The sequence below is a fragment of the Protomyctophum bolini genome (genome assembly GCF_963924005.1).
Source record: "Protomyctophum bolini genome assembly, chromosome: 16".
NCBI lineage: Eukaryota > Metazoa > Chordata > Actinopteri > Myctophiformes > Myctophidae > Protomyctophum > Protomyctophum bolini.
In genome coordinates this window covers 24,515,618-24,539,448 of record NC_137877.1, presented here as the reverse complement: position 1 = coordinate 24,539,448, position 23,831 = coordinate 24,515,618, and the positions used below count along the sequence as shown (strand labels likewise).

Below are 23,831 nucleotides of genomic sequence, written 5' to 3'. Positions count from 1 at the left end.
TCTATTTCCGCAGTTTGCAATTTCCGCAAGACTCCGCAATTCCTCCGCAATTTTCCAAAAACCGATGGGCTATAACCTATCGTTTTTTTTTTTTTAACACTCAATTTTTCCGCAACACTCCGCAATTTGCTAAACCTACTGTGCGCAAAATCTTTACAACTAAATAAATACACAGTTGGTGACAAGCTTTTAGGTAGTTACTATATCCACTGGGTGGCAGTGTAGAGAAATGTATCAAGTTAAGTGCTAATTTTGTGGACCTATTACCTAATATCCCTCACTAACCTCCATTTGTTGATGTATCCAGTTGAGTGCCTGTGTGATACGGGTATAGACGCCCGGTTTGTTTCTGTCAGCACAGCCCATACCCCAACTGGTTGCTCCTACCAGTTTCCACAGTGATGAGTCCATACATGCCAGGGGGCCTCCACTGTCCCCCTGAAGAATGGGAGAAATACAAGCACATGGGCATAGAAAACAAACCGTACACATTTGAAAGCACTATATTTCTAAAACTATGAAACATTTCAAAGATTCCTTTTCAGGCAAACATGTCCACCATAAGATGAACCTAAGTAGGCTAGAATGGGGTTGCTAGGTGTAAGTACAGTATGTAGGACTAGTAGCATGCCAAAGTTTGTGCTATTGCCATAGAGAATGCATTGGGCGTTTAAGTTAAATAACTCAGAAACTACAAAATATTTCAAAGTAAAAAGTTCCAGCATGTGTCTCCACAGTAAGCTGAATAATACAAAGTGTGAATGGAGTTTCTAGGTGAAAGTGCTTTTTTGACGTGCCAATGTCTGCCATTGAGCCCCATTGTAAATTTCTCAAATTTGAAAGCACTATATTTCAAAAACTATGAAACATTTCAAAGATTCCTTTTCAGGCAAACATGTCCACCGTAAGTTGAACCTAAATAGGTTGGAATGGGGTTTCTAGGTGTAAGAAGGCTCTCACAGCACTCTGTGACAGGGATGTCACATCATGCCTGTCACGAGGGCTGGCAACATGTTACCATCTGTGGTGGAAAAAGTACAAAAGTATTGACTAATTATGCAGAATGTCCGGTTTCAAGTTTGTGTATAAAAATCTTTTGAAAATACTAGAGAATTATGAGCTTGTAGATCGGATATTTGGCACTGATTGATCTGGCAGGTTGTGAGAATAGCCCCAGACACAGAGACTGGCATGTGGTACAAAGATCACTTCTACCTGCTTTAATGGCTATATGCACACAGAATAACTCTTCCTACTTCCGGGCTGCTACCGGTGTTAATACTAATTAAGGCTCTGTTTGGAACCCACTCAAGCACACTTTGAGACCCACTGGTGTAGCAGAGTGTTTCCAGTGAGCCAACATGCACAATAGCAGCACGCTGACTCTGTTTGACCACAATGGAACAGAGCCTTCATTAATATCATCGGAAGAGGCAGTAGGGAAATGGCCCAAGTTCTTTCCAAAATGGCGTGTGATAATACGTATGAGCATACCCAATCTGGGAACCCATCGGCAAAAAAAGGGGGAAAAAGCGCCCTCTGCTGTTTGTTTCCTTTGAATTTGCCTCTGGGGGCAGGCCTCAATAGTCAAAGTCATACGATTTGTCACACACGTTACCGCAGTGAACTTTGTTCTCCGCATTTGACCCATCTCTTGGAGCAGTGAGCCGCAGCCAAGGAGCAGTGAGCTGCAGCCTTGCCACGCTCGGGAATCATTAGAATCATTTGAATCACATAGAATGTGGATAACAGGATGTTGGCCCTTTTGGTCCGCCTTCAGCTCTCCACTTCCTGTGGTGCGCCTATGTTTTCATTCCCACTATCAACAATGTATGTACACGTTCTGAATGGCCCTGCTGACAGATTCAGTAGCCCAGCTCGGAATCTGTTCTTGAGAGATTAGACTAGAGAGCATACCTGACAGGAGTCTGTTCCTCCCTCCAGAAATCCAGCACAGATCATCCAGGAGGAGATGAGGCCTTGGTAAACCTCTGGCTGGCTGCAGGCCTTAGTGGAGATGAGAGGCACGCGAGCCGAAAGCAGTGACACACTTGACGGACCTGGAGAAGAACACAGCCACAGCTTGGAATTAATTCCCAACACTCTTAAGTGGAAACACAGGTTTAAATGTGCTTTGTGGGATGGGGTGAAATCCATCCCTCTGATTGGGCCTTAAGTGGGAACCAGCTGTGCGAATTATATGTGACCCATGTAGGCCACACTTGTGCCTCATTGTCTTCCGTCCTGTTTCTGTTTTCCCCTGCTGTCGATTGTTCATTCCTACAGATAGGATGCAGTGTTTCCAGTTTTCTGTAGTAGTTTCTTCAAGTGTTCAAACTTTATGACTGGATAGCACTTGATCTGTAGAGTCCTACATTACTATCTCCTACGATCAAGGGTTAGGGTTAGGGTACTGTAGCATGCCGTTTTTTCATCATTTTTGAGGATTTGAAAAAAATGACGAAAATCACTCCGACACCATGGACTATAACCCATGGTCAGGAAGTGATTTTGTCTTTTTTTCAAATCCTCGTTTTTCATCGTTTTTGACCATGGATTATAGCCGGGTTAGGGTTAGGGTACACTAGCATGCCGTTTTTCATCATTTTTGAGGATTTGAAAAAAAGACGAAAATCACTCCGAGACCATGGACTATAGCCCATGGCCTGTAAAAACGGGGATTTGTAAAAAAGACAAAATCACTTCATCATTTTTGACCATGGATTATAGCCGGGTTAGGGTTGGGGTTAGGGTTAGGTTCCACGGGCTAATAAAGTGTAAATTCTGGGATCCTTGACAAGAAAGGGTTTGGGAACCACTGTTGTAGAGGGTATATAGAATAGATGGATGTTGATAGTATTAGTTAGTGACTTTGACAGTGTACAAATGGAACCGGATTTCAGCAGGTCAAATGAGGTACAGAAAACCGTATGACTCCCAGGCTGATGGGGGAAAACTGTATGAGTTTATTTGTTTAAGAACTAACAATCAATTGAAAAATATATTCTGGATGTGACACTTACAAGCCGAAATAGTGCAGTTGGTAGAGCATTAGACTGAAGATCTGAAGGTCCCTGGTTCAATCCCGGCTTTCAGGAGTTGAAATGAGGTACAGAAAACCCTATGACTCTTAGGCTGATCTCCCTGGGTGAAGAACATTATGAGTTTTTTTTGTTTAAGAAGTAACAAGTAACAGTCAATGTAAAAATAAATGCTGGATTTGACACTTGCAAGCCGAAATGGCTCAGTTGGGAGAGCGTTTGACTGATAGACCTGAAGGTCCCTGGTTCAATCCCGGCTTTCGCCAGTTGAAATGAGGTACAGCAAACCCTATGACTCTTAGGCTGATCTCCCTGGGTGAAAAACGTTATGAGTTTTTTTGTTTAAGAAGTAACAAGTAACAGTCAATGTAAAAAAGAAATGCTGGATTTGACACTTGCAAGCCGAAATAGCTCAGTTGGGAGAGCGTTAGACTGAAGATCTAAAGGTCCAGAAGGACAACTTTAAAGCAGCCCAGAAATTCAACATGTTTGTGTGCCTCAATGGCCAAGCGGATAAGTCAAATGATATCCGTAGTATACCTAGTAGAAGTGTGCCGGTTCAAACCGGCAAAGACTCGTGTCTTTACTTTCCAAACCGATTTCAGAAGAAGAAAACAAACAAAAAAGATTTGTAGTAGTATCCAGCAGTTAGCTCAGTGTGATGAGAGCCTGTCCTTGGAAGCCACAGGTCCAGGGTTCAAATCCCACATTATTCATAACTGTGACACTTTGCTTTGCACACTGATTTCCAGAAGGACAACTTTAAAGCAGCCCAGAAATTCACCATATTTGTGTGCCTCAATGGCCAAGCGGATAAGTCAAATGATATCCGTAGTATACCTAGTAGAAGTGTGCCGGTTCAAACCGGCAAAGACTCATGTCTTGTGATGGTTCAAATCACTCACACCTAGAGTAGGAGTGGCCCAGTGGATAAATCAGATGATATCCATAGAATACCTAGTAGAAGTGTGCCGGTTTGAACCTGACTCATATCTTTACGTTCAAGACCGATTTCAGAAGAAGAAAACAAACAAAAAAGCTTTGTAGTAGTATCCAGCAGTTAGCTCACTGTGATGAGAGGCTGTCATTGAGAGCCACAGGTCCAGGGTTCAAATCCTGGTCAAAACTGTGACACTTTGCTTTACACACTGATTTCCAGAAGGACAACTTTAAAGCAGCCCAGAAATTCACCATGTTTGTGTGCCTCAATGGCCCAATGGATATGTCAAATGATATCCGTAGTATACCTAGTAGAAGTGTGCCGGTTCGAACCTGACTCATATCTTTACGTTCAAGACCGATTTCAGAAGAAGAAAACAAACAAAAAAGCTTTGTATTAGTATCCAGCAGTTAGCTCACTGTGATGAGAGGCTGTCATTGAGAGCCACAGGTCCAGGGTTCAAATCCTGGTCAAAACTGTGACACTTTGCTTTACACACTGATTTCCAGAAGGACAACTTTAAAGCAGCCCAGAAATTCACCATGTTTGTGTGCCTCAATGGCCCAGTGGATAAGTCAAATGATATCTGTAGTATACCTAGTAGAAGTGTGCCGGTTCGAACCTGACTCACTCCTAGTAGGCGGTGATGGTTCAAATCACTGACACCTAGAGTTGGAGTGGCCCAGTGGATAAATCAGATGATATCCATAGAATACCTAGTACAAGTATGCTGGTTCAAATCACCAACACCTAGAGTAGGGGCAGGTAGGAGGAGAGTAGGGGGCAGGTAGGAGGAGAGTAGGGGTCAGGTAGGAGGAGAGTAGGGTTCCGTTAGGAGGAGAGCAGGGTGTTCAGGTAGGAGGAGAGTAGAGGTCAGGCAGGAGGAGAGTATGGGTGAGGTAGGAGGAGAGTAAGGTTCAGGTAGGAGGAGAGCAGGGTGGTCAGGTAGGAGGAGAGTAGGAAGACAGTAGGGGTCAGGTAGGAAGAGAGTAGGGGCCAGGTAGGAAGAGAGTAGGAAGGGGAGGGCCAGGCAGGGGGAGAGTAGGAAGGGGAGGGGTCAGGCAGGGGCCAGGCATAGGGATAGTAGGAAGGGGAGGGGCCAGGAAGGTGAGGGGCCAGGAAGGGGAGGGGCCAGGCAGGGATAGAGTAGGAATGGGAGGAGAGTAGGAACGGGAGGGGCCAGGCAGGAGGAGAGTAGGAAGGGGACCGGCCAGGCAGGAGGAGATACTCTCCTCCTGCCTGACCTCTACTCTCCTCCTACCTGAACACCCTGCTCTCCTCCTAACGGAACCCTACTCTCCTCCTACCTGACCCCTACTCTCCTCCTACCTGCCCCCTACTCTCCTCCTACCTGCCCCTACTCTAGGTGTTGGTGATTTGAACCAGCATACTTGTACTAGGTATTCTATGGATATCATCTGATTTATCCACTGGGCCACTCCAACTCTAGGTGTCAGTGATTTGAACCATCACCGCCTACTAGGAGTGAGTCAGGTTCGAACCGGCACACTTCTACTAGGTATACTACGGATATCATTTGACTTATCCACTGGGCCATTGAGGCACACAAACATGGTGAATTTCTGGGCTGCTTTAAAGTTGTCCTTCTGGAAATCAGTGTGTAAAGCAAAGTGTGACAGTTTTGACCAGGATTTGAACCCTGGACCTGTGGCTCTCAATGACAGCCTCTCATCACAGTGAGCTAACTGCTGGATACTACTACAAAGCTTTTTTGTTTGTTTTCTTCTTCTGAAATCGGTCTTGAACGTAAAGATATGAGTCAGGTTCGAACCGGCACACTTCTACTAGGTATACTACGGATATCATTTGACTTATCCACCGGGCCATTGAGGCACACAAACATGGTGAATTTCTGGGCTGCTTTAAAGTTGTCCTTCTGGAAATCAGTGTGTAAAGCAAAGTGTCACAGTTTTGACCAGGATTTGAACCCTGGACCTGTGGCTCTCAATGACAGCCTCTCATCACAGTGAGCTAACTGCTGGATACTACTACAAAGCTTTTTTGTTTGTTTTCTTCTTCTGAAATCGGTCTTGAACGTAAAGATATGAGTCAGGTTTGAACCGGCACACTTCTACTAGGTATACTACGGATATCATTTGACTTATCCACTGGGCCATTGAGGCACACAAACATGGTGAATTTCTGGGCTGCTTTAAAGTTGTCCTTCTGGAAATCAGTGTGTAAAGCAAAGTGTCACAGTTTTGCCTAGGATTTGAACCCTGGACCTGTGGCTCTCAAGAACAGCCTCTCATCACAGTGAGCTAACTGCTGGATACTAATACAAAGCTTTTTTGTTTGTTTTCTTATTCTGAAATCGGTCTTGAACGTAAAGATATGAGTCAGGTTTGAACCGGCACACTTCTACTAGGTATACTACAGATATCATTTGACTTATCCACTGGGCCATTGAGGCACACAAACATGGTGAATTTCTGGGCTGCTTTAAAGTTGTCCTTCTGGAAATCAGTGTGCAAAGCAAAGTGTCACAGTTATGAATAATGTGGGATTCTCTCATCACACTGAGCTAACTGCTGGATACTACTACAAATCTTTTTTGTTTGTTTTCTTCTTCTGAAATCGGTTTGGAAAGTAAAGACACGAGTCTTTGCCGGTTTGAACCGGCACACTTCTACTAGGTATACTACGGATATCATTTGACTTATCCGCTTGGCCATTGAGGCACACAAACATGTTGAATTTCTGGGCTGCTTTAAAGTTGTCCTTCTGGACCTTTAGATCTTCAGTCTAACGCTCTCCCAACTGAGCTATTTCGGCTTGCAAGTGTCAAATCCAGCATTTATTTTTTACATTGACTGTTACTTGTTACTTCTTAAACAAAAAAACTCATAACGTTTTTCACCCAGGGAGATCAGCCTAAGAGTCATAGGGTTTGCTGTACCTCATTTCAACTGGCGAAAGCCGGGATTGAACCAGGGACCTTCAGGTCTATCAGTCAAACGCTCTCCCAACTGAGCCATTTCGGCTTGCAAGTGTCAAATCCAGCATTTATTTTTACATTGACTGTTACTTGTTACTTCTTAAACAAAAAAAAATCATAATGTTTTTCACCCAGGGAGATCAGCCTAAGAGTCATAGGGTTTTCTGTACCTCATTTCAACTCCTGAAAGCCAGGATTGAACCAGGGACCTTCAGATCTTCAGTCTAATGCTCTACCAACTGCGCTATTTCGGCTTGTAAGTGTCACATCCAGAATATATTTTTCAATTGATTGTTAGTTCTTAAACAAATAAACTCATACAGTTTTCCCCCATCAGCCTGGGAGTCATACGGTTTTCTGTACCTCATTTGACCTGCTGAAATCCGGTTCCATTTGTACACTGTCAAAGTCACTAACTAATACTATCAACATCCATCTATTCTATATACCCTCTACAACAGTGGTTCCCAAACCCTTTCTTGTCAAGGATCCCAGAATTTACACTTTATTAGCCCGTGGAACCTAACCCTAACCCCAACCCTAACCCTAACCCGGCTATAATCCATGGTAAAAAATGATGAAGTGATTTTGTCTTTTTTACAAATCCCCGTTTTTACAGGCCATGGGCTATAGTCCATGGTCTCGGAGTGATTTTCGTCTTTTTTTCAAATCCTCAAAAATGATGAAAAACGGCATGCTAGTGTACCCTAACCCTAACCCGGCTATAATCCATGGTCAAAAACGATGAAAAACGAGGATTTGAAAAAAAGACAAAATCACTTCCTGACCATGGGTTATAGTCCATGGTGTCGGAGTGATTTTCGTCATTTTTTTTAAATCCTCAAAAATGATGAAAAAACGGCATGCTACAGTACCCTAACCCTAACCCTTGATCGTAGGAGATAGTAATGTAGGACTCTACAGATCAAGTGCTATCCAGTCATAAAGTTTGAACACTTGAAGAAACTACTACAGAAAACTGGAAACACTGCATCCTATCTGTAGGAATGAACAATCGACAGCAGGGGAAAACAGAAACAGGACGGAAGACAATGAGGCACAAGTGTGGCCTACATGGGTCACATATAATTCGCCCAGCTGGTACCCACTTAAGGCCCAATCAGATCCCAGTTCAAACCCATATAGGCAAACACAGGTGGCGCACACATGGTTCTGAAATAAAATGGCCCATTTGGATACCACCTAAGACCCACCTAGAAACCAAATTTAGAAGCCAATTGTAGCCAATGAGGGTGGATTATGAGAAATCAAACAAACCCGTCTTAATCACATGACTATGGAGAGCATGTGTACCGATTTGAAATTTGGATAAAGGAGTAACATTAGAAAATGTGTTTTACATATGTCGGCCTCCTGGGGGCGCTATAAAGATCAGATGTGAAAAATTCCATGCAAAGGTTTTTCCTTGGCCTCTAGGGAGTTGGCATACAAAGTTATCCACAGATCTGTGCAGTTAGAGGTAAAAACACTTTTCAGCCAGTTATAGCCCCACCATGAGGCTGAGTTGAAAATGTTCACGTGGCATTTCTTCCTCGGCCTAGTGGGAATGTGCGTGCACAATTTCACGGAAATCACACAATGTGTTCATGATTTGCAGCATTTTGTTTGAAAATGAGCAATCCTGCGAACTTTGGAAGCCAACTTTGGAAGCCAATCTTAGCCAATCAGGATGGAGTCTGAGAAATATGAAAGACCTGTTTCATTGAATGGCTCTAGAGAGTACCAATTTGCGTGATGTTTGGACAAAATCTGTAGGTGTACTGTCCAAAAACTTGTTTTGCACAAAGCGGCCTCCTGGTGGCGCTATAACAGGCCGTTCTGGAAATTTTGGGGCCTTCGGCCTGGTGGAGACAATAATATTACCAGAAACATAAAGAATGACCATATTAGGTCTGTAAGTTAACTCTGAGAGTTAACGGGGTCCTTGTAAAGAAATCATTTGAGAATTGGACTCCTTATTATGCCATAGTATCGTAGTAAATAAGTGGCATACTCATACATACTCTGAAAAAAGAATATTGATGACCCCTGGACTGAATACATGCGTTTCCTTTTGAGAAATGTAGACTGATATGTTTGTTATTTATATTTGATAATATCACAATTTTACAATTGAATTAAAAATATATGTTAACTACATTAACATTAGATTATTCCCCAAACCCCACAATATTATACTATATACTATATTTAGGAAAATGACAAAAATAGTGAAAGTAGTAGCTCTACAAAAGTGGTTAAGAAAATATGAATATATATTAATATTCCAATTTATTATTATTATTATTATTATTATATTATAGCATAATAATTATGCTATAATATAATAATAATAATAATAAACCTTTATTTATATAGCACCTTTCAAAACGAGATTACAAAGTTCTTTACAGAACAAATGCAGTGCACACCATAAACAACAGTTGACAATAATAAAAATAAAGAACAGGCAATGTACAGAAATGCAGTATAGGACATAAGAACAATAGGGAATGTTAAAAAACGTTTAGGTGTTAAAAGCAGCTTTATAAAAATGAGTTTTTAGGAGGGATTTGAAGCGGGGGACGGATTCTGCAAGCCTTATCTCGAGGGGGAGGGCATTCCAGAGAGTTGGGGCTCTGAGTGCAAAGGCCCGGTCACCTTATGTTCTTAACTTGGAAGCTGGGACTACCAAGAGCGCCTTTTCCGAGGACCTTAAGGTGCGCTGTGGGACATAGGGCTTGAGTAGGTCAGATATGTAGGATGGGGCCAGATCAGAGATGGACTTAAAAGTTAATAGTAGGATTTTAAAATCAATTCTAAAAGTGATTGGGAGACAATGCAGGGATGCCAGTATCAACATGATGATACTGCTTAGATATCCACCTCACCTTCATCCTCTGTCGCGCCCCAGCCTGAGATCCAGCAGACTGTCCCCTCCGTAAACTCCTCTCCAAAGTTAGGCAGACAGATCGGCTCTATAAGGCCTGCGAAAACACGACCACATGAACCACGTTTCCCCAGTAGCATCAGAGTGCCTGGCATATACAATACACAACAACCTTGTGATTATCACATTGATTAACAGCTCCACTTTAAAGCAAGTGTTTAACCCAAAATGAAAATGGCATACACTCTCCATGACCTTTGGAAGCATTCTAGAGCTTCTGCCAGCTGTACCAAACTAGAATGGTGTGTGTGTGTGTGTGTGTGTGTGTGTGTGTGTGTGTGTGTGTGTGTGTGTGTGTGTGTGTGTGTGTGTGTGTGTGTGTGAGTGAGTGAGTGAGTGAGTGAGAGAGAGATATCACGCTTGACCCTCAGATAGCTGATACTCATAATGACACTTCTCTGTAGGAGACCCAGAAACCTGAGAGACACATCGTTCCTAGAGTATAAGGGAGACAGATAGTGAGTGTGCATGTATGTGTGTGTGTGTGTGTGTGTGTGTGTGTGTGTGTGTGTGCGTATGTGTGTGTGTGTGTGTGTGTGTGTGTGTGTGTGTGCGCGTGCGTGCGTGCGTGCGTGCGTGCGTGCGTGCGTGCGTGCGTGCGTGCGTGCGTGCGTGCGTGCGTGCGTGCGTGCGTGCGTGCGTGCATGCTCATGCCTGCGAGAGAGAGCAATATGTCTCACTTCACAAAGCAGAAATTGGGACTTAGCAAGGCAGAAACAACTAAAACGCAAAAATGGACAGAGAGACAGCGAACCAGAAAATTAGAAAGAACACAAAAGCTAAATGGAAGTGAGGCATTGAAAAGGCACCACCACGACAGTAGAGGAGGTTGAGTGTACTTTGAGTGGTGGATGAGAGAGGGGTACTATTCCAAAAAACAAAACAAAAAACGTGTGCCTTGATTAACTTTACTAGGGAAGTAAAGGTTAGAAGACCCGTACCGTTGAAATCGAGTGGCTCGGCCAGTCTCATCAGTGCAATGTCATAGTCGACTCCTTTGGGTCTGTACTGGCCATGGTAGATGATTTTGTCCACGGCCAGGGACAGGGCACCGTTCACCGGCTGCTCTGTTATACCTGCGTGCACTGCCCACAGAGTGGGATAGGCGAACCTGAAGAGAGGCCATGGCAATGTATGCAGTGAGTGACATACAGCATCTCCAGTGGTGGAAAAAGTACTCAAATGTAAGTAAAAGTATCAATACTGCAATGTAGAACTACTTAGTAGTAAGTAAAAGTGCAGAATTAAAAATGTACTTGAGTACAAGTAAATTGAACAAAAGTATTGGCATGAAAATGTACCTAAAGTACCAAAAGTACTCATGCAGAATGTCTCATTTCAAGTTTTCAAATCTTTTGAAAATAGCCGATCTACAAGCTCACAATGCGTCGCATGATCGCATCGCAAATTTATAGCCCATGTTTTTTGAAATTTTGGAAAAAAAAGTTAGCCTCACAATTTACAATTTACAATTTAGGCATTTAGCAGACGCTCTTAATCCAGAGCGACTTACATTAAGCAAGAACAAAAGCATGGGAATACATCACATAAAGACATTTATCATGAAACATGCGTAGCTAAGAAAGTAACAGTGGAATATCTATAATGAAACTATACATATAAGCTATACATCTATACTACTATGCTACACATATGTACTATGACGTGCTATGACTACTAGAATTGCTATCTAAGGGGGTGGGGTAAGTGCTATGGGCCAATGGGCCAATGGGCCAATGGGCCAATGCTATGAGCCTCGTTTCTCATCATTTTGGACCGTGGGCTATAGCCCATATCGTACGGCATACTATAGCGCGCAGTTTTTCATCATTTTTGAGGATTTGAAAAAAATGACGAAATGACAAAAACGATGGGTTATAGCCCATGTTTTTTGAAATTTTGAAAAAAAAAGTTAGCCTCGTTTCTCATCATTTTGGACCGTGGGCTATAGCCCATATCGTACGGCATACTATAGCGCGCAGTTTTTCATCATTTTTGAGGATTTGAAAAAAATGACGAAATGACAAAAACGATGGGTTATAGCCCATGTTTTTTGAAATTTTGAAAAAAAAAGTTAGCCTCGTTTCTCATCATTTTGGACCGTGGGCTATAGCCCATATCGTACGGCATACTATAGCGCGCAGTTTTTCATCATTTTTGAGGATTTGAAAAAAATGACGAAATGACAAAAACGATGGGTTATAGCCCATGTTTTTTGAAATTTTGAAAAAAAAAGTTAGCCTCGTTTCTCATCATTTTGGACCGTGGGCTATAGCCCATATCGTACGGCATACTATAGCGCGCAGTTTTTCATCATTTTTGAGGATTTGAAAAAAATGACGAAATGACAAAAACGATGGGTTATAGCCCATGTTTTTTGAAATTTTGAAAAAAAAATTAGCCTAGTTTCTCATCATTTTGGACCGTGGGCTATAGCCCATATCGTACGGCATACTATAGCGCGCAGTTTTTCATCATTTTTGAGGATTTGAAAAAAATGACGAAATGACAAAAACGATGGGTTATAGCCCATGTTTTTTTAAATTTTGAAAAAAAAAGTTAGCCTCGTTTCTCATCATTTTGGACCGTGGGCTATAGCCCATATCGTACGGCATACTATAGCGCGCAGTTTTTCATCATTTTTGAGGATTTGAAAAAAATTACGAAATGACAAAAACGATGGGTTATAGCCCATGTTTTTTGAAATTTTGAAAAAAAAAGTTAGCCTCGTTTCTCATCATTTTGGACCGTGGGCTATAGCCCATATCGTACGGCATACTATAGCGCGCAGTTTTTCATCATTTTTGAGGATTTGAAAAAAATGACGAAATGACAAAAACGATGGGTTATAGCCCATGTTTTTTGAAATTTTGAAAAAAAAAGTTAGCCTCGTTTCTCATCATTTTGGACCGTGGGCTATAGCCCATATCGTACGGCATACTATAGCGCGCAGTTTTTCATCATTTTTGAGGATTTGAAAAAAATGACGAAATGACAAAAACGATGGGTTATAGCCCATGTTTTTTTTAATTTTGAAAAAAAAAGTTAGCCTCGTTTCTCATCATTTTGGACCGTGGGCTATAGCCCATATCGTACGGCATACTATAGCGCGCAGTTTTTCATCATTTTTGAGGATTTAAAAAAAATTACGAAATGACAAAAACGATGGGTTATAGCCCATGTTTTTTGAAATTTTGGAAAAAAAAGTTAGCCTCGTTTCTCATCATTTTGGACCGTGGGCTATAGCCCATATCGTAGGCATACTATAGCGCGCAGTTTTTCATCATTTTTGAGGATTTGAAAAAAATTACGAAATGACAAAAACGATGGGTTATAGCCCATGTTTTTTTTAATTTTGAAAAAAAAAGTTAGCCTCGTTTCTCATCATTTTGGACCGTGGGCTATAGCCCATATCGTACAGCATACTATAGCGCGCAGTTTTTCATCATTTTTGAGGATTTGAAAAAAATGACGAAATGACAAAAACGATGGGTTATAGCCCATGTTTTTTGAAATTTTGAAAAAAAAAAGTTAGCCTCGTTTCTCATCATTTTGGACCGTGGGCTATAGCCCATATCGTACGGCATACTATAGCGCGCAGTTTTTCATCATTTTTGAGGATTTGAAAAAAATGACGAAATGACAAAAACGATGGGTTATAGCCCATGTTTTTCGAAATTTTGAAAAAAAAAGTTAGCCTCGTTTCTCATCATTTTGGACCGTGGGCTATAGCCCATATCGTACGGCATACTATAGCGCGCAGTTTTTCATCATTTTTGAGGATTTGAAAAAAATGACGAAATGACAAAAACGATGGGTTATAGCTAGGGCTGCGAATCTTTAGGTGTCCCACGATTCGATTCGATTCCGATTCCGATTCTTGGGGTGACGATTCGATTCAAAAACGATCTTTTCGATTTTTCCGATTCTCGATTCAAAAAAGATTTTTTTCGATTCTAAAGCAGTTTATTTTATTTTATTAAAAACAATTAAATAGAATTTTAGCATGATCTACTCCAGTCTTCTGGCATGAAAGCAGAGTACATTTAGTAAAAAGCTTGTATAATTGTAAAGGTTTTATCAACTGAATGATTTAAACACACAAAGGTTAAATCCAAGAGTAAGAACATGTCTCATGTGTTTAGCTTGCACAAATTTGAACCAGTACAAAAGTTACAAAATCTCTTCTCACTCAATACCAGAACAATACATTAGTATTAAAACAGGTGTAAAATAAATACAATTGGCAGGCTTAGCTTAGCTGGTAGTAAATGCACTATGCAGAAACCCATGCCATAATGCATTTTTTTTTTTTTTAATCGATTTTTTGAAAATGAGAATCGATTCTGAATCGGACAGCATTAGAATCGCCATTCTAACTCGAATCGATTTTTTTTGACAGGCCTAATCGCAATGCATTGTGAGTTAGGGATGGGCTATAGCTTAGTTCTTTTTTCGTTTTTATGTAGTTTTTGTTAGTGAAAAAAGGTAGTCGACTAACATTTTTCGTTATAGCTTTAGTTTAGAAACATTTCCAAGTGGTGATGAACACTGGTATCAGCTTGCACTATGGAGATAAAGGCTTCATAGCAGGACAGTCTGTGGGTTTGTGTCTGGTACACTTACCCAAACACACAGTGTGCAGCAGTGACGATCCAGCGTGAGTCGATGATGGATCCGCCACAAAGATGCTCGCTCTTAAAATGGAGACTGACCTGCCAGGGAAACTGGCCCGGTAGGGAGATGTTGCCTCCAACAATGCGGCTAGTGAAAATGGGCCTTGAGCCACAATCTGAGGGAATAGATGAGGATTGATGAATGATGATGTTTAAAGAAAGAAAGAAATGGAACAAAAATGGAAACAAAGGATGCAGCTTTTCCACAAAACATTGTATGCAACTATGCATTAATGATTTACTATGTGAATAGTGTAGACTAGCAATCATTGTCATGGGGGGTGGGGGGGGGGGGGGGGATGACGTGGGTGAGGCCCAGGCTGTCGATTGGCAAGTTGTGGGCTTCAAGTCCAAAGACCTATTGTATGAAGACATGGTTCTGTGGTGCTACATGTATCAGTGCAGAATATAGAGCCTTCTGTGAAAGGCCATGCCCACTATTCATTTTCATCGTTGCCCCATGATAAAGTTTCATTTAAATCTGTTCATAACATTTGAAGATATCGTGCTATTAAACAGACAATCAAATAAATTCACATACAAATTCACATACGGTATCGATGTACAGACAGAATAGAGGTCTTCCTATAGGTTCACACTTGGACCCAAAGACCCCTGACAGGACCCACAACCTGAGAAACAATAGTGACGGGTCCCGAGGTAATGATTTACCCATCCAGAGACCCAAACTGTTTTCAATAAAAAACTAAATAAAAGTGCCCCCTGCTCAGCCTTTGCCGAATGATGATTTGCCAGGTCCTTTTTCACAGGCCGGCCAAAATAAGTTGCCATGTGGACCCCGAGATCCACATGATTTTATTATTAAAATCTTATCAACATAAGGAAAAAATAAAATAAAAATAGTAATAATAATAATAAATAAAACATAAAAGTAACTAATTAACTTACCCAAACATTTGAGTGTAGTCACCATCCCCGAGCTGCACTGTGTTTTACTGAGGAGAGAGATGCTTCATTTACCCTTAAGTCATGCTAGTAGTACAGCATCATTAGCTGGTGGACCAGCTTTAACATGCTGGTCCATCAGCTAAAGTTCATTGACCAGCATAGACCATGTACACCAGTAAGGTGTCGTTAATTATGCTGGTCTGGTTTACCAGCATGGTTTTTCTGGATTGTAGTTGTAACTAAGATGTTAGAGAATTATTCTGTTGCTAGTTTCACCCATTATATTCTTTAGCCTACTCTTAAAAATGACAAATGACATGAAATCAGTCATGGCAACTGAGAGCTTTAATCAATGCAGTCAAGTATTCCTGCTTTGGGAGGAGATTTTCACCCTCAGCTAACACAGCCTTTATAGTCTGGACATATGGCAAGAAAATAGAAACAAATTATTATTTATAATAACAATAATAATAATAATAATAATAATAATAATAATAATAATAATAATAAAGCAGATCTACAAGCTCACATGTCTTTGCAGGTCGGCTAGTTTTTCTACTTCAAATTATTTGAATTTCTTTGAAAATACCCCCAGAATAGGGACGTCGGGTCAGTGGAAAGTGATTTATTGTGTACAGACTGTGAAAGCAGATTTCCTCTATGGAAGACAATAAAGAAGGAATGTTGAGATGATGAGTGTGATGTTACCTGAGGTTGGTGGCGTTGTGGATCTTAATGATCTGGGTGCCATGCTGGCTCAGGTTGATTGATACCAGGTTGCTCTGGAAGTCCTGTTCTACTGAGGACAGATAGAGGGAGCGCGACTCTACGTAACTGACGCACGCACGCACGCACGCACGCACGCACGCACGCACGCACGCGCACGCACACACACACACACACACACACACACACACACACACACACACACACACACACACACACACACACACACACACAGGGAAATAGGCCTAATTATACTGAAATGGTCATGTTCCTAAAAGTAGTAGTGATGGTAATAACGACAATATTAGGGCGAGGTCACGCTGAAACAACTGATCTTCCTAATACAGCACAGTTGAGAAGCAGGAGTTAAACTCTTAATCTGGGGTCAGTGAGGTCAGATGTAGAGTTGCTGTCCGGCTCCATATATGCAGATCTAGTATGTCAAACCATGTATGGCTATCCAGTGTTTGATGAGGTCAGTGTTGTGATCTTCATATATGGAGATCCAGGTGATGATAGTCAGCTCCACATATGGAGATCCATGTGTTGTACCAACTTGGTTCATTTGCAAGTGTGACTTGTGTTGCGGCAACCACACTGGTTATCATGAGACTGTCATAATATGGCCATTAAATAAAAAAAAGTAATGACATGTCTTACTTAAGTAAAATACTGCAATGTAGAAACACTATATTACAAGTAAAAGTCTGGAATTTTACATTTACTTACTAAGTTGCCTTGCCGCGTTGGCCACAAAACCGGAAACGCTTTGTCCACGCGGCAAGTTGCAGCGTCTAAAAACCAGCTGTCTAAAAACCAGGAAGAGACTCCTGCCACTTGTAGCATTTTGCTACATCCTACTTGTTAATTATGAACAAATCATTAGAACAAATAAAGAGATGTATTCAACGAGAGTTGTGAGTGATAAAGAGCTTGATTGTGTGTACCTGGAGTAGCCTAGCTGTTTGCAGGCTGAATAACCCAGGATGTTGTTCCAGTCCTCAGAACACACTGTCCTCCACACACCTCCACTCAGAACCTGCAACACCGACCTCCTCCCACTCAGGCGCACTACATAGACAGACAGACAGACAGACAGACAGACAGACAGACAGACAGACAGACAGACAGACAGACAGACAGACAGACAGACAGACAGACAGACAGACAGACAGACAGACAGACAGCAATCTGAAAATCCCATTGGCAAAAATATTCTGAAGTCCTTATTTGCTTGCTCGCATTAGGACAACCAGAGCCGTAGAAGAAGATAGTTGCGACACGCTTTGATCTCACCGCAAAGCGGTGTGTTATGGGCTATAGTTCCAAACATTGTAACTATCCCACTGAGATAGAATGAGCACTTCCGCATTCCATTATTACAATGGGAGTCAACTCACTCTCATACTAGATCACACTGCTCGCAACCAGGAAGTAAACGGGAAGTGTTATATTTGCTGGCTTGATGGGGCTGTTCTTGAGTGTGTTCCAAATGTCCCCATATGGGTGTGTAACCCTGAAAGGCCCCTTTTCCACCGGTTGGTTCCCAGTGGGAACCGGTTCAGTTCTTTTTGGTTTTTAGTCCATGAGCCAGAGCTCCAAAATTGAAACATGAATTATGAATTGAGTGTGCAAAACCATACCTATGTTAGATTGTTATCACCATTAAACTACCCCAATTGAGTACTTACACGAAGACAATGATTTATTGTATTACAAATTTTACATTTTTAAATATGCAAATGAGGCATTATGTAGGATAAAAATAATCCAAAATATGAAAAAGGTACTACTGTGGAAGGGTTATCATGTATTAATTTACTTGTATTGATCCTATAAACAATTTAATATAGGGTATAGTTTGCCCACCAATTTTGGAGCTCTGGGTCATGGACTAAAAACCAAAAAGAACTGAACCGGTTCCCATTGGGAACCAACTGGTGGAAAAGGGGTGTGTGTACAAATGGAACCAAATTTGGTTCCATTTGTACACTGTCAGAATTATGGAAGTCATTGAAATTAAAAAGTTTGAGAATCACTGCATACAAAATGGAACAGAGCCTAGTATAATCGGTAACACCTGTGAAGGAGGTAGGGAAGCGGCCCGAAAGTAGGAAGTATTCTGTGTGCATAGAGCCCATTTTGGGGCTTTGGTTCATGGACTAAGAACAGAACCGGTTCAACCCTTGTGAAAAAGGCTGTCTGTGTGTGTTGGAGCCTCACCACAGCTGAGTTCATCTTCGCCGAATTCACAGTCTTCCGTTCCGTCACACTGCGCTGAGCTGCTGATACAACGAGAAGACGTTCCACAGCGGAACTTCCCCATACAGCTCAGTCCCACTGACACACACACACACACACACACACACACACACACACACACACACAGGTTCACCACCTACTTAATTACTGAATAGGGCATGTGATTTTTTGTGAAATAAAACAATGAGACCCGTCTGAAATGAGTGGTGCTGTGTGTGTATGTGTGTGTGTGTGTGTGTGTGTGTGTGTGTGTGTGTGTGTGTGTGTGTGTGTGTGTGTGTTAGGCTACTCAACAGTGACACCTTAGGTGTCTGTGCGTTACTTCAGTACTCAAGTGGACATAAACACGGACAGACATACAGTAACATAGGGACAGACACACATAGCTGTTCATTGGAGTGACTATAGTATCACTCAAAAATCTCTTCTACTCCGTCATATGGGCCCTAAAAAGGTTCAATATACAGCAGAACCATTGTTGCGGTTTAATGGTCTTATGGTCTTATTGGCTCAAGTCTTAACGGTAAGACTTGAGCTAATTCTTTCCTATAGAGTGTAACTCTAGGAGGTTTGTTTATATTGTGTCCCAGCGGCAGTGGTGGAAAATACATTTACTTAAGTACTGTACTTAATTATAATTTTTATGCATTTGTACTTTACTGATTATTTCCTAATTCCAATAATGTTACTTCTAGGCCTATACTCCACTACATCTAGGATCCAAATATTGTACTTCTACTTCACTACATTTATCTTAAAACTTTAGTTACTAGTTACTGTGTAGATTTTGATTATTATTAGAAAACATACAACCACTTCAGGCCATTTGAAAATAGCCGATCTACAAGCTCACAATGTGTCACTTATTGCCACTTATTGCCACAGCCGGGCGCTAACCATTTTATCCCCCATGTAAACTCTGATCCGCTTAATCGAGTGTAAGAAAGCACGTCTGGAACACCGTTTGCCCTGCCAACTCGTTCAGCAGTCACCGCTTCCAGGAAGCCACGCAGTAGCAACCGTTGCACCATGAACCCAGGCCACACGGGATAGGTTCGCCATCAAATATGTATGGGGCAGGCGCGGTGTGATGCAAGCTACCCACAAAGACTCCCTTATTTCCAGTGTTGGACAGTAACAAAGTGCATTTTGAGTGCTGTAGGATTATTATTACAAAACATACATTACCCACTTCAGCCCTATACATTTTGGCTGATCTCCAAGATCACAATGTCTCATATATATAGCGACACATTGTGAGCTTGTAGATCTGCTATTTTCAAATGATTTGTATACACTTGAAAACTTGAAATGAGAAATTCTTCATAAAGAGTAGTACTTTACGTTTGGTAGGCCTACTTCATACATTTTGATGAATTCCAGACCTTTAAATGTGGCATGTGCGTGGACCGCTAGACCAGCGGGCGCCCCAAGTAAAACATTTGAGTAGGCCTAGCCTACTATTATTCCACCACATGTTCACTCTCGCTCACCTCCCAGTCCGATGCCGAGGATGAGGATGAGCAGTGCGAGGACGCAGACGGCGATCAACAGCTCCACCCTGCGCGCCAGCAGCTTCACCTTCCACGTATTGGGCTCGAGGTCGTTCTCTGTCACAACAACACACAACACGACACAACACAACACGACAAGCTTCTGTATTAACTTCAGCTTCCCTGCGTTGACTGATCTGAGCGAGCGGGGACGGTTTGTAGGCCGATCACACACACACACACACACACACACACACACACACACACACACACACGTGTTTCTGTATGAACTTCCGCGGTGGAAAGTATAACTAAGTACATTTACCCAAGTACTGTAGCGGCGTAGCCTACTTTTAAGTATACAAGTTTGAGGCAAATTGTAAATTTAAGGCAGAAAAGGTAAATTGTACTTTACTTGAGAATTTCCTATTTCCAGCACTTTTACTTCTACTCCACTACATCTCAGAGGCAAATAATACTGTGCTTTTACGCCACTACATTTATTTGAATACTTTATAGTTACTTCGTAGATTTGATTATTATTATTATTGCAAAACATAGCCTACACCACATAGCCTACATAAAAATACACTAACCACATTTGAAAACTTGAAATGAGACATTCTGCATAATGTGTACTTTCTACTATAAGAAGAAAGAATTTAGACAACAAATTTCTACAACAACATAGGCTAAATGTAATATGTTTTGACTACGCAACATATAATTGTAAAACATTTAAATCTACTACCAATTATATTTGGTCAAGTAGCTTTACACGTAGTAGCTTTACACTTGAATGAATTTAGAAAGAATTGTAAAGTAAATATATAATACTTCAATCAACAGAACACAGCTTCTGTTACATATTATTATTGCAAACGGTACGCACCTTTATCACTGATCCTAATAGTTAGGACTAAATGCACTGGACACATTTCCTGTGTAATGTGTAAATGCACAGTGACAAATACCCCCAACAAACACAGAAGGGGGTACTAAGTTATCATGTATTTATTCATTATACTCATCAAGCACATGTCATCACTCACCAATCATAAAGGGCTGAACCTTGGTGATCGGCATGGCTGGGCTGGGTTCTCTGGGAGACTGGATGCCCTCTGCCTCGGGCCCAGGGCTGTCAGGGTCGGGGGTTCCCAACGGGCTGACGTTAAAGGTAGGGGTGTCGACGATGGGGAGATCCTCATCCGTCACTGACACCACCTCTATCCTGGACGGGTCAGGCTGCTCTGAAGCCTCTTCCTCAGCATCCTGGAGGGATGACCAGGGGTCATCAATGCGTATATCTATTTTGCGTCCGAGTATAGACATGGCAATGCCCTGCCTGCCTCTGATTGGCCGACCGACACTGCCCGTCCTGACTGTCCACTGAGGTGGATATAGCTATGCTGGATAGTCTGATGCGAGGTTACTCTGTGGTGGGAAATAATACAAGTCAGCCTACGGTATGATACAAGAGAACTGTACGTTTTATTTTTATTTTTCAATTATTCAATCAAAGCAAACGGCATAAACAAATTAAACAATATTAGTGTGCCTCTTCTACAAAAAATAAAACTTACAAGTTAGATACAGTCAAGTCGGATAGTGTCGGTATAGGCCAATCAGAGGCAGACGGGGCCGCAAAATAGATAATAGTTTTCTTCGGAGTATGTATGATACTTATTTATTACGACGAATCATCTGCATCCATCTCACCCTGTTTTATTTGCAAGGACTCCCTTGGTTCCATTTGTACACTCTCAGAGTTACAGACCTGTTATGGCCATTCAGGGCTCTCTACAGTATATGTTTCTTGTAATACTTTTGCATGTCTGTGGCAAAGATGGAATGTCCACCACAAGCCAACATGGCGGTGACTCCCCAGGGAGACGGCCCTTTCAGCTTAATCAAAGTATCGATAATGGTTCTGTGAATCCATCACGCTATCGTAAAATTGCTTTAAAAAACACTTCTGGCTCGTTCACTCTGCCACTTAATCAAACCAGGTGTAAACTATCCTGTATCAGATGACATTCAAGCTAGGGGTTTAACTTCCAGTGAATCAATGCACTGTGACTAATCAGATTAGTCACAGTCTATCCATCCAGCTACCTGTCTGTCCGTCCATCCATCCATCAATCTAAATACCTGCCCTTCCGTCCATCCATCCATCCATCCACCCATCCATCCATCCATCCATCCATCCATCCATCCATCCATCCATCCATCCATCCATCCATCCATCCACCCACCCACCCATCCATCCATCCACCTACCCATCCACCCACCCATCCACCCATCCATCCATCCATCCACCCATCCATCCATCCATCCATCCATCCATCCATCCATCCATCCATCCATCCATCCATCCATCCATCTACTTACCGGGGGTTCAGGGGTCCCAGCAGTAGTGGTGACAGCGTTGGTATCAGCAGAAGCTGTCTCAGGGTTTACTTCGCTCTCTGGTTTGGCCATGACTCCCCTCACTCACCGTCAGAACGGTCGGCCCATCGCAGAACAGCAGCCATGTGTGGGCCCGCAACACCAGCAGCAGAGAGGAGGGGGTAGACAGAATCGACTGACAGGTGGAAGAAAATATGACGGGTGAGACAGATAGGATCAATCTAAAGCGGACGTGCAAGTAAGCGAAGGGATAGTGAACAGCGGAAAGGTGGACAACTGAAAAGCCAGGAATTCTGGGAGGCAGATAGTCCCTGAGTTGAGTGCCGGCCTGGTCTGTTGTTATATTCCTGGGTTTGACCACCGGATGTCCAAAAAAGAAAACCAGCTTTAGTCCCCGTGGATTGTTTTGGTCATAGTTCCTCTTTATCATGCTCTGAGGTATACTGCATCACCTCCACGGAGTAGACATGTCTTCTCTCCTCTTTACCACCCTCTGACACCTCTTTGACTTTCTCCCTCTGCTTTCTCTCTCTCTGCGTCTGACCAGTGTGCACAGTGTTATCTGCTCTCCTGCTGTACCTGCGCTCCAACACAAAAGGACACCTGAGGAGGTGAGTGCTGCCACTCTGAAGAGGGGGGGTGGGGGGGGATCAGATGACCCTGCACCTCCCTCCTGCAGGGGTACAGTTACACACTGGCGTGTGTCTGCAAAAAGGGCCAGTGATAATGATGGGGAGGGAGCGTGGTTGGTTGGTCACTGCAGTGACCGACCATGTGTTAAGAATGACACATGTTGTGCAGAATTGTAACAAGTAGCCAGTGTGTTCAGGGACAACAACAACGTATACTTTTTCTGTAATGCTATGACAGCTGGATTTCTACAGTGGGATAAATAAAAGGTCTATATCTCAAAATATGTGTGAACCATTTTGACATAATTAAATAAAGTCCCCACAACATGTGGCACCCAGAATAGACATTTGCACTCAAAGGACCACTTGCAGAAATAAGCTCTTGGGGCTTTGGGTGTAGTACGTTAGTCATTGGTCCGACAAATGACAACCCATCTCATCTCCTAACCTAACCATAATCGCAAGCATGGGAGCAGACGCTATAGTCCGACATGCATTCGCATGTCGGACTAATGCCCTGTCTGAATTACATGCGGTCCCCGGGGCTTTGTCTCATCCTTTTGACAGATGCCATACTCTGTTTGTTTATGCTTTTTTTCTTTTTTCAATAAAAATGTCATGTCAAATCAATGTTATAACCTTTTTACCACATCAAGTGTTGATTGTGCAACTCAAAATGACCAGAAACAAATTGTTATTATAACTTAATGTATTAAACCTATTTGTTAGCTGGTTCCAAAAAATAAAGGGATACATTCACAGTAAAAATGAATGGTCAAAATAGTGAAATGTTGAAAAATAAGTTTCATATAGGGCAGTCATACATTTGCATTT

At 42.1% G+C, this 23,831-nt stretch overlaps 1 protein-coding gene across 1 annotated transcript; it reads right to left on the bottom strand.

Moving 5' to 3' along the window:
* Window positions 1-267: 267 nt before the first annotated feature.
* On the bottom strand, window positions 268-23,453 carry tmprss3a (transmembrane serine protease 3a; the record flags this gene model as incomplete). The annotated part of the gene is made up of 14 exons (XM_080785947.1): window positions 268-438; window positions 1,918-2,060; window positions 9,832-9,927; window positions 10,832-11,001; window positions 14,517-14,682; window positions 15,476-15,522; window positions 16,184-16,309; window positions 17,149-17,272; window positions 18,425-18,541; window positions 19,957-20,073; window positions 21,009-21,228; window positions 22,454-22,540; window positions 22,818-22,944; window positions 23,446-23,453. The coding sequence occupies 14 exons, from the start codon at window positions 23,451-23,453 to the stop codon at window positions 268-270; spliced, it is 1,719 nt and encodes a 572-aa protein (XP_080642073.1).
* Between the last annotated feature and the right edge of the window lie 378 nt (window positions 23,454-23,831).